This window comes from Jaculus jaculus, chromosome 1 (genome assembly GCF_020740685.1).
Source record: "Jaculus jaculus isolate mJacJac1 chromosome 1, mJacJac1.mat.Y.cur, whole genome shotgun sequence".
NCBI classification, from domain to species: Eukaryota; Metazoa; Chordata; class Mammalia; order Rodentia; family Dipodidae; genus Jaculus; species Jaculus jaculus.
In genome coordinates, this window is record NC_059102.1 from 152,158,470 (window position 1) to 152,170,187 (window position 11,718).

Sequence of the window (11,718 nt, forward strand, 5' to 3'; positions counted from 1 at the left end):
TCGGTTCCCCAGGTCCCACGTTAGCCAGATGCACAAGGGGGCGCACGCGTCTGGAGTTCGTTTGCAGAGGCTGGAAGCCCTGGCGCGCCCATTCTCTCTCTCTCTCTCTCTCCCTCTATCTGTCTTTCTCTCTGTGTCTGTCGCTGTCAAATAAATAAATAAATTAAAAAAAAAAAAAGTAAGTGTTTAAAAAAAAAAAAACTAAAAGGCTGGGCTAGAGAGATGGTTTAGCAGTTAAGGTACTTGCCTGAAAAGGCAAAGGACCCAGGTTCAATTCCCTAGGACCCATTTAAGCCATATGTACAAAGTGGCATGTTTCTGGTGTCTGGAGTTTGTTTGCAGCAGTTTAAGACCCTGGTACACCCATTCTCTCTCTCTCAAATAAATAAATATTAAAATTTACAAAGGCTAAACAGCAGTGATTGAGGAGCATAGACTGGCCACAACAAGGATGATTCCACCCTTTTACTCTGCCCTTTCAGACATGACTCTGTGCAGGGCTCTCCATGGGGCCCCACAATTGGCTACATGAGTCTCTAGCCATGTGGTCAACCCGTTGCCATTTGAGGAATACAACAAATGATTCTATTTTAAGTTTCTAACCCTCCCCTTGCCTCCCAGCCACCCCCCCCAAAAAAAAAAAACTGTACATGAGTTTACAAACATATTAACATATAAATAATGAGAAAGGTCCTGGGGAGCCTCCCCATTGTCTCTGCTGGAGATGAACACTGGAGGGGCACTGTCCCCACAAGCTGCATGTGCTATGGGGTCTCATGGCAGCTGTTCGGGATCCACCACTGGCTTCTTTGGCACCTCCAGGTTCAACTGCCAGTCTATCTTCCGCTGTGCCCATGGAAGAGCTGGAATCCTTGAACCTGCAGCAGTGGCAGCAATTCTGCCCGTCATCGCTCTGGCTCAAGCTCATGCTGGAAGGGACGCTTCCTCTCCCGACAGTGCTTCTTGTGGGCAGGCCAGTCCTTCTGCTGACACTGGGAGCCACAGTACCGGGCCACCTGGCAGCGCCCACAGATATTGAATTCCCGAAGCTGAAACACAGAACATTGGCTTCAGTATCACACTGGAAAAGCATTGTGTGGCAGAAGCCTTATTTCAGTACTTGAAAGGACCCAAAAAGACCCTATGCATCATGCTGTGGGTATTGCTCAGTAGTGGGTACCTTTGTCTTACATGTACTGGACTTGATCCCCAATCACTGTAAAAAATTAATAAAAAGCCAGACTTACTTCGGTAATCCCGGCATTTAGGAAGAATGAGGAAGAACTGTAGGATTACAGGCCTGCCTGGGATACACAGTGAATTCCAGGCCTCACATATACACAAAAAAGAAAAAAAAAAAACAAAAAAACTAGGCACTGTGGTGACTGAAGAGCCTTAGGCTTGAGCCTGGGCAGGTACAAAGCAAAGTAAGAACTACTCTGATTGGTACCCAATAGCTTCCAGGCCACACTCAAGACTTCTGGGCAGAGGTGGCCAGGAGCCAATGCCTCAGTGCAGCATACCATACCTGCTTCTCGATCACCGTACAGGGAGGATAGTGACACTCATAGTAGGTGCAGGAATTCTCCTCCTCTTCTACCACATCCCCATTGGCATTATAGTACCGGGTCACATTCAGGACAGGAAACTGCTCTTCTATGGGGTCTGTGGGAAGCTGCTGGATTGCAAGCCAGTATAAGCTTTGCTCCCTAAAAGAAAGCAGAGGCTTCAGTACACTATGTATGGCCCGACTAAGTCAGCACAAGACGGTATGTGACTCCAGGACTAGGGTGCCCTGCCCAAGACATCCTGTCCCAGTTTTGTTCTAATTAACTTGAGTTTTGTTTACCATCTTCACTGAGTGGACTTATTACTCTGTGATATTCAAAATTCAGCATACCACTAAAAACAAGCCTCCTGTGTCATTCTGACACCTGGGGTTGACAGGCACATAGCAGCATGGAGCTTGGCAAACCTGGACCCTGGGTGGGGCAAGAAGCCAACAATCATTCCTTTCCCTTGACCCTGAGAAGCACCCACTACAACCCTGCCAGCCTACTTCCCTTTGATGCTGTGAGCTAACCAGCCCTTCTGAAAGGCCCTCCTACAGAAGTGAGCCAAAAGAATTTGAATTACACTGTGGCGTAAGGCACCTGCTGTGCAAAAAAGGCCCCAACAGGTCTGCTGACTGTTCAGAAGTGAGTGCAGCAGACCCAGCAATTAAGGCCTAGCAGAAGCCAGTGTCCTGCTCCTAACCTGACAAAGACAGGGTGAACACACCATAAATATAATGTACCAATCCAGCAGAGTGTGGTGGCACATGACTTTAAACCCAGAACTTGGGACAGAGGTAGAAGGACTGCTATGAGTTCAAGGCCAAAATGACACTACACAGTGAAATCCAGGTCAGCCTGGCACACACCTTTAATCCCAGCACACAGGAGGCAGAGGTAGGAGGATCACCATGAGTTCAAGGTCACCCTGGACCAGAGAGAGACCCTACCTCGAAAAACAACAAACAAAAAAAAAAAGAGATAGAGAAGAGGGGAGGGTGGCTGCAGAGATGGTTCAGTAGTTAAGGAGCTTGTCTATAAAGCCTAACAACCCAGGTTAGATTCCTCAGTACACATGTAAGCCAGATACACAAAGTGGTGCATCCACCTGGGTCAATCCCTGCCCACTTGCACAAGAAAGAGCCTGTAGAGCTGTCTTAGCCAGGCTCATCCTACAAGCAGCCTTAGACAACTGGCTGAGGAAAGGCCAACAGGCCAGCTGACCAAAAATCTCAACTCTCTGCCTCCAGGGTTTTAACTATCCTTTTCCAACTGCTGTTATCTCATCACCACGTAGTGAGCAGGTTTGGCATTGGTGGCCACTCCATCACCCCAGAGAAGCCTCCAGGGACAACACACTCCTCTGGCTCTTCCCATTCCAGTCAGGGGCAATAAGCACCCTATTTTTACATCAGCCAAACTGAGCTAATTTCTTTCACTTGCAACCAAGTCCAAACCAACACAATCCCCAAAAGGAAACATATTGAACAGAATATTCTGAGCCCTGTCCTGTCTCACAAACCACCTATGTGTATAGGAAGAGGCATTAGCTTGCAACTCACTCCATCGTATCAGCTCAAATGCTCCTAGAGCCAATTATTGAAAGATCAACTCCAAAAAATAACCAATATTCTTCCTCTCCCATTGGAGGGCTGGAGAGATAGCTCAGCTGTCAAAGCACTTGCCTGCAAAGCCAAAGGACCCAGGTTCAATTCTCCAGAACCCACATAAGCCAGCTGCCCAAGGTGGTGCACAAATCTGGAATTTGTTTATAGCAGCTGGAAGCCCTGGCAACCCCCCCCCCAAAAAAAAACCACATTGGAACCAGGAGTGATGTGCACATCTTTAATCCCAACATTCAGAAGGCAGAGAAAGGAGGACTGCTGTGAGTTCAAGGTCACCCTGAAACTATATAGTGAATTCCAGTTCAGTCTGGATTAGAGTGAAACCCTACCTTGAAAAATCAAACACATTAGGGAAAAATGATCCAGGTCCCCAACCCAGTGGATTGAGCAGGAATATGGATGGTCCTTTAGATACCTGGAACCTGGGGCAGATCCAGGATAGGGAATACCCACCTCTGTTTGCTAGAGGTCTCTTCGGCTTTGGGACGCCAGCCCCATGGCACCAGCTGCAGGTTGTCTAGGCGATTGTCCACAGTCACAGCATTGAGATGTACCACCTGAAAGCCAGGAGCTACACCTCCCCTGTGCCGCTCCCTAAGGAAAGAAAACTTTCTCAATTGCTGCCTCCAACCCCACCACAGGTACTTTTTGCTTTAAGCATGCAAGTCCAACCAGACTGAAAAATCATCCACATGAATTGAATTGGGCTCTCATTCTGTTAAGGGGCATACGCAGGGAAGGCTGGAGAGGAAGCCAAGCACATCATCATCAATCTGCAGCATATACAGATAGGTACCACAAGTAATGATTCTGCCCCTGGAGCTTAACAGGCTTGACTCAAAAGAGACAGAACCAAGTTGGAGAGATGCCTTAACAGTTAAGGCACTTGCCTGCAAAGCCAAAGGATCCAGGTTCAATTCTCCAGGACCCACATAAGTCAGATGCAAAGGTGGTACATGTGTCTGGAGTTCATTTGCAGCAACTAGAGGCCCTGGCGCACCCATTCTCTCTCAAATAAACGAAAATTTTAAAGAGAGAGAGAGACAGAACTCTAAAGCCACCAAAACAGCCTACCTAAAGAAAAGATCCCTATCTGGATGGTCCCAACATTTCAGTCTCCACCTTATACAATGAGGAGCAATGGTCTATTTCCCAAAAAGATATCATAGGCTAAGAAAACAGGACTTTTCCCTTCCTCTAGGTGGCCCTGCCCCAACAGAATCTCACTAGGTGTTTTAAAGTAAATGACATGCATATTTGTTAGGGTTAGTGACAAAGATTAATTCCCACCAGAAGTGCTGATGCGTGCCTTTAATCCCAGCACTTGGGAGGCTGAGGTAGGGGGATCACTGTGAGTTGAAGACAAGCCTGAGACTACATAGTGAATTCCAGGTCAGCCTGGGCTTGAGTGAGACCTGACCTTAAAAAAACAAAAAATAGTAAGAATTATTCCCAGATTCTGGGAAGGTAAAAATGAACCTGACTCCACTGGACTCTCCTGCCACTGGGCATCCTGTGTACCTTACAGTTCACACAGGACTCAGCTGGGAGACAAGCCTGACGTAAAATACCCACCACAGCAGCTCATGAAGAAGCCTGCCTGAGCCCCTTCCTCGGTTTTTGTCGAAGGCATATGCAAATATCTTAGCACCATTTCCATCAGCATCTACTTCCATTCGAGCCTGAGAAGGAACACAGATCTGTTAGAAAGATTCCAATACCCAGCAGCACTTCAAATCTCACTTAGAAAATACCCAAGGAAGCCAGGCATGGTGCACACCTTTAATTCCAGCACTGGGGAGGCTGAAGTAGAAGGATCACTTTGAATTCCTCGTCAGCCTGGACTACAGCAAGACCTTACCTCAAAAAAGAGAGTAGCAAAGTGTGATGGTGCACACCTTTAATTCCAGCACTCCAGTGGAAGAGGTAAGAGGATCACTATGACTCCAAAGCCAGGCTGAGACTACAAAGTGAGTTCCAGGTCAGCCTGGACTAGAATGAGATCCTAACTCAAAAAAATAAGAATAAAATAAAGTCAGGCACAGTGGTGCAAGTCTTTATTCCCAGCACTCAGAAGGCAGAGGTAGGAAGACCCCATGAATCTGAGGCCACTTTGAGGCTACATAGTGAATTCCAGGTCAGCCTGTGCTAAAGTGAGATGTTACCTTGAAAAACTAAAATAAATATCCCACAAGAGGCTGGGGAGATGGTTTAGCAGTCAAAGGCATTTGCTTGCAAACCCTGCTGGCTCAACTCCCCAGTACCCACATAAAACCAGATGCACGAAGTAGTGAAAGAATCTGGAGTTTACTTGCACTGGCAAGAGGCCCTAGTATGTCCATTATTTATATTCTCTCTCCCCACCTCAAATAAATATTTAAAAAAAAAAAAAAAGAAGAACTGGAGAGATGGCTTAAAGGTTAAGGTGCTTGCCTGCAAAACCAAGGGACCCAGGTTCAATTCCCCAGGACACAGTTAAGTTAAATGCACAAGGTAGCACAGGTGTCTGCAGTTCATTTGCAGTGGCTGGAGGCCTTAGCATGCCTATTCTCTGCCTCTTTATCTCTCTCAAATAAACGAATAATAATTTTTTTAAAACTTTAGCTGGGTGTGGTGACACAAGCCTTTAATCCCAGCACTTGGAAGGCAGAGGTAGAAAAATCCTATGAGTTCAAAAAGAATAAAAAAACAAAACAAACAAATAAATAAATAAATCCTATGAGTTTGAGGCCACCCTGAGACTACATAGTGAATTCCAGGTCAGCCTGGGGTAGAGTGAAACCCTACCTCAAAAAAAAAAAAAAAAAAATTAGGGCTAGAGAGATGGCTTAGCAGTTAAGGTACTTGCCTGCAAAGCCTAAGGACCCAGGTTCAATTCCCCAGTACCCATGTAAACCAGATGCACAAGGTGGCATATGCGTCTGGAGTTTGTTTGCAGTGGCTTAGAAGCCCTGGCATGCCCATTCTCTCTCTCTACCTCTTTCTCCTTTAAAGAAATAAAAATAAATTTTAAAACTTGTTTTAATTAATAAGTAAAAATTTAAATACCCATAAAACCAGGGGTTGTAGGACATACCTGTAATCCCAGCTATCAGGAGAGACAGGAAATGAGTGTTCATAGTCAGTGTAAGCTACATAGTGAGACCACATTTTTAAAAATATTTTATTTATTTATTATTTATTTGAGGGAAAGGGGAGGAAGAGAGATATGGAGGAAAAAGTAGATAGCCTTTAGCCACTGGAAATGAACTCCAGACACATGTGCCTACCTTGGGCATCTGACCTTACACAGGTCCTGGGGAATCAAACCTGGGTCATTTGGCTTCTCAGGCAAGTACCCTAACAGCTAAGCCATCTCTCCAGCCCCAAGACAGTTTTTTTTCCTGTTTATTCTAACTTATTTATTTGAGAGTGACGGAGAGAGAGAGAAAGAGGCAGATAGAAAGAGAATGGGCGCGCCAGGGCCTCTAGCCACTGCAAACGAACTCGATGTGTACGCCCTCTTGTGCATCTGGCTAACGTGGGTCCTGGGGAATCGTGCCTTGAACCGGGGTCCTTAGCTTCACAGGCAAGCATTTAACAGCCCCCAAGACCGACCACATTTTAAGGGGAAGGAAGGAACTGGGGAAAAGGCTCAGTTGGAGGGCATCTATGACCAGCCACACTAACCTAATTGGCTGGCTCCAGGCCAGTGAGAGATGCTGTCTCAAAAAAAAAAAAAAGGATGCAGACTGGGAAATAGCTTAGTGGTTAAGGTATTTGCCTGCCAAAGCCAAAGGATCCCAGTTGGATTCTCCAGGACTCACATAAGCCAGCTGCACAAGGGGGTGCATGCATCTGGAGTTTGGTTGCAGTGGCTGGAGGCCCTGCCACACCCATTCTCTCCCCCTATCTCTCTGCTTCTTTCTCTCAAATAAATTAATTTTATGTGTGTGTGTGTGTGTGTGTATTTTTTTTTTAAAGTCATGAAGTTAAAACGATGGCTTTAAAAGGAGGGGCTGGAGAGATGGCTTAGCTGTAAAGGTGCTTGCCTGCAAAGCCGAAGGACCCAGGTGTGATTCTCCAGGACCCAGATAAGCCAGATGCACAAGGTGGCACATGCGTCTGGAGTTTGACTGCAGTGGCTGTATGCTCTAGTGTGCCCATTCTCCCTATCTCTGTCTAATAATAAACAAACAAACAAGCAAATAAATATGCAAGCCAGATGACACCCATTCTCTCTATATATAGTGTACACACACACACATATCTTCCCCACTCTCTCAAATAAATAAAAATATTTTTTTTAAAAAAGTTGGATGACATTCCTGAGGGAGACACCAGAAGGTGTCTCCAGTGCTCCACATACACACCCATATAAACATCCACCAGTACTCACACAGAAACACATGCACCCACAAACATATTTTTAATTATTACTTTTTTATTTTTTGGTTTTTCAAGGTAGGATCTTACTAGCTCAGGCTGACTTGGAATTCACTATGTAGTCTCAGGGTGGCTTCAAACTCATGGCAATCTGCCTATCTCTGCTTCACGAGTGCTGGAATTTTATAAAGGCATATGCCACCATGCCCAGCTGCACACATTTTTTTTTTCTTTATTTATTTGAGAGTGACAGACAGAGAGAGAAAGAGGCAGAGGGAGAGAGAGAATGGGCACGCCAGGGCTTCCAGCCACTGCAAATGAACTCCAGATGTGTGCCCCCCCCCCCCCGGGCAACTGGCTAACGTGAGCCCTGGGGAATCAAGCCTTGAACCGGGGTCCTCAGGCTTCAAAGGCAAGCGCTTAACAGCTAAGCCATCTCTCCAGCCCTGCACACATTTTTTAAAATGTATTTTATTTACTTAATTGAGAGAAAGAGGCAGAGAGAAAGAAAGAATGGGCACACCAGGGCCTCCAGCCACTGCAAACGAACTCCAGATGCATGTGCCCCCTTGTGCATCTGGCTTAGGTGGGTCCTGGAGAGTAGAGGAGGAGTCCTTTGGCTTTACAGGCAAAGGCCTTAACTACTAAGCCATCTCTCCAGTCCTGCACACATTTTTTTAATGCCACAATCAGTACTGGGGAGAAGGCTCAGTAGTTAAAGGTGCTTGCTTACAGACCAGGTTTAATTCCCCAGTGCCCACATGAAGTCAGATAACAAAGTTGCACATGCATGTGGACTTCATTTACAGTGACAACAGGCCCTGGGTCACCCATTCTCTCCCTTCCTCCTTTCTGCATGCAAATAAATTTAAAAAAAAAAAAAAAGCTGGGGCAAGAAAGATGGCTTAGCAGTTAAGGCACTTGCCTGCAAAGCCTAAGGACCCAGGTTCAATTCCCCAGTACCCATGTAAGCCACAAGCACAAGGTAGCATGTGTGTCTGGACTTCATTTGTCCTAGCATGCCCATCTGCTCTCTATCTACCTGACCCCTTCCCTCTCTGAAATATTTTTTGTTAAAAAGCCAATCCAGGTAGGCATATTGATGCACATCTTTAATCCCAACACTGAGAAGACAGAGGTAGAAGGATCACCTCAAGTTTGAGGCCAGCCTAGGACTACATAGTGAATTCTAGGTCAGGTCACCCTGAGCTACAGTAAGACCCTACCTTGGAGGGGAGGGAGAGCCAATCCACGGAAGACAACTTCCTGAACATGTACCAGCTATGGAAGTACAAGGTGCCCAAGATGGAGGTATGGGGTGGTGGAACTGTCTGCTGGAGAGGAGACAGCAGCAGATGAACAGCAGGAACTTAAGTTCCTCACTGAGAATGCTGGAAGGCAGGATGGTCTCCCATCAGAGTACAGAGGCTAGATAAGATCTACTCATTTAATTTTTTAACAGACATTCTATCATAAACACACGTGGTGTATTTAGAAGATGAGGCAGCTGTCAAGCTGAAGACAGATAAGACTCCTGTCAGAGGTCTCACAGGGCTTCTGGGCTACACTGGGCAGTAGTGGCTAGGTTTGTAAAACCTAGTTTTGGACATGGGGATGCAGAAAGCTGACAGACAGCAGTAGTCATCCCAGTGCCAGAAGAGAAATTTATTCCTCATGACACTTCCCAGACACTGTCCGAAAAGCAAAGTGGGAGGACTTACCTCAAAGGAGTAGCTCTCCACCAATGGGATGTCTTGCTCATCTATCAGTGTGTATTTGGTCTGAAAATTAACCACAGTATACTCATAAGAACAGTTCCATCATATGCAGTAACAATGGAAACCAGCAGTGAGGTAGTGAGATAGAAAGTAACCACATGGCTTTTCAGACTGACATTAGTAAGTGAGGGACCTTGCTAAACCTCCTTTGGCAGAGCCTGTGCCAAAAGTGCAGTTGGAGACACGCCTTTAATCCCAGCACTTAGGAGGTAGAGGTAGGAGGATCGCCCTGAGTTTGAGGCCACCCTGGGCCTACATAGTGAACTCCAGGTCAGCCTGAGCTAGATCAAGACCCTACCTCAAAAAGAGGGGGGGGGGGAGAGAGAGAAAGAAAGTGAGCAAGCAGTTGGAGGGCTGGAGAGATGTCTTAGAGGTTAAGGTGCTTCCCTGCAAAGCCAAACAACCCAGGTTCCATTGCCTAAGACCCACGTAAGCCAGATGCACCAACTGGCACATGGAGTTCATTTGCAGCAGCTGAAAGCCCTGTCACACCAATATTCTCTCTCTCTCTCTCTCTCTCTCTCAAATAAATTAAATAAAATAAAATGGACAGGTTCACATTGTTTTGCACTGAAGGGGCTGTTATGAGGTTTCAGTGCCATCCACATAAGACCAACCCTGACCAAGGACCGTGAGTTTGTAATGTACCAAGAAACCTATTCCCAAGAGTTTCAGCAGAATGAGGGAGTGGGACTGAGGACACTCAAGTCCCAACTAATGCAAGCTGGGCAGTAAGCGCAAGTGCTAGATGACCCTCCCCAACCTTCTGTCTTAAAGTTTCTGAAGCTGGGCATGGTGGCACATGCCTTTAATCCCAGCATTAGGGAGGCAGAGGTAGGAGGATCGCCGTTGAGTTCGAGGCCACCCTGAGCCTACATAGTGAATTTCAGGTCAGCCTGGGCTAGAGTGAAACCCTACCTCGAAAAACAAAAACAAACCAAAAAAAGGAGTTTCTGAAGCCAGGTGTGGCACACGCCTTTAATCCCAGCACTCGGGAGGCCACCCTGAGACTCCATAGTGAATTCCCGGTCAGCCTGGACTACAGCGAGACCCTACCTCGAAAATCCCCACCCCCCCCAAAAGAAAAAAGTTTCTTCAATCAATGACTGAGTTGGAAAGGGTCTGACTCCCTAGTCAGAAAACGCCGACAGTCCCTGCCTGAACTGATGCAAAAAAAAAGTCCTCAAGATGGGCAGTCTTGCTCTCCTAAACGTTTCTACGACCTGAGCTAGCTTACCTGCCTCGGATTTCTTACGGCCCGTTCCCCTCTCCCACCATCAACGGCAGCCAGTAGTGGGAGGGGAGTAAGACTAGGTCCCCGGCCGGAACTTGGCCTCCAACACGCGGTGGGCGGGGGCCGGGCCAAGGAGGGTAGCGGGAGCCCGGAGCGTAGTAGCAGCATCAGGGCCCCGGCTCCTAGTCCTGCTCCAGGGAAGCCTGAGGCTCGAGTGGACGAACGTGGACGGCCCAGGGCAGTGTTAAACCGCACCTCTGCGCAGCCCTCGTGCGGACCGGCGGGCACCGAGCAGCCCGTCGCGGTGGGAGGCCGCGGTTAGGGCGCCGGGTTTAAAACCGTGTGGCCGCAGGTGCAGCCGCGTCGCCAGGCCCGCCGGAGTGAACGGTGCTGGCCGCCTCCGCCCCGCCGCCCGCCTAGCACGAGAGTCCCGAGCTCGAGGGGCGCGTCCCCGGCCACGGGGAGGGCTGCGCGGGGAAGGCGGCGCCCAGACCGAGCCGGCCCGCGCGCGCACCCGCCCGACCCGCTGCCCCACCGTCCCGGCCCGCGCAGGCCTGACCGCGGTCGGCTCCGCGCCACTCACCTTGCCGGCCACCCGGCCGAGCCGCACGATGCCCAATTTGAAGTCGGTCATGGCCGGGCCTGCGCTCTCGGCCGGCGGCGCCGCTCCCTCGAGAGGCGCCGGGCCAAGCCGGACAGGGACGTAGACCGGCCGCGCTTCGGAGCGGACCGGGGCCGGGGTCTGGAGATCGGGGTCAGGCCGGGCGGGCCCCAGGCGGACGAGGCTGGGCCGGGCTCGGGCCGCCGCCACCGTCGCCTCGCGCCCGCCGGACCTGCCACGCGCCGCCGCCACCACCACACCACCACCACCGCCGCCGCCGCCGCCGCCACCGCCGCCGCGCGCACCTCAGCGAGCGGAGCCGAGGGCGGAGCGCGGCCAGGGACACACACACCCCCCCACCGCCGCCGCCGGCCGACCTATCGAGGGGCGCGCCCTCCGTCGGTCAGCGCGCGCCGCGGCCCGACGGCCAATGAGAGTAGGAAGAGGGCGCAGGCGCGTCAGGAGCCGGCCGAGAGCGGGGGAGGGGCGAGCCGGGGGCGGCGCCTGCGCGGCGGCCGGCGCAACGTCAGTTTCGCGGGAAGCTTTGTGCGCGCGGCAGCGG

At 49.4% G+C, this 11,718-nt stretch overlaps 1 protein-coding gene across 1 annotated transcript; it reads right to left on the reverse strand.

Annotated features, from left to right (window-relative positions):
* Positions 1 to 651: 651 nt before the first annotated feature.
* Zmynd19 (zinc finger MYND-type containing 19) lies at positions 652 to 11,281 on the reverse strand. The gene is made up of 6 exons (XM_045134272.1): positions 11,139 to 11,281; positions 9,265 to 9,324; positions 4,754 to 4,860; positions 3,632 to 3,772; positions 1,529 to 1,709; positions 652 to 1,049 (listed from the first exon to the last, which is right to left on the reverse strand). Exons 1-6 carry the CDS (start codon positions 11,187 to 11,189, stop codon positions 906 to 908), a joined length of 684 nt encoding a protein of 227 aa, XP_044990207.1. The 5' UTR covers positions 11,190 to 11,281; the 3' UTR covers positions 652 to 905.
* Between the last annotated feature and the right edge of the window lie 437 nt (positions 11,282 to 11,718).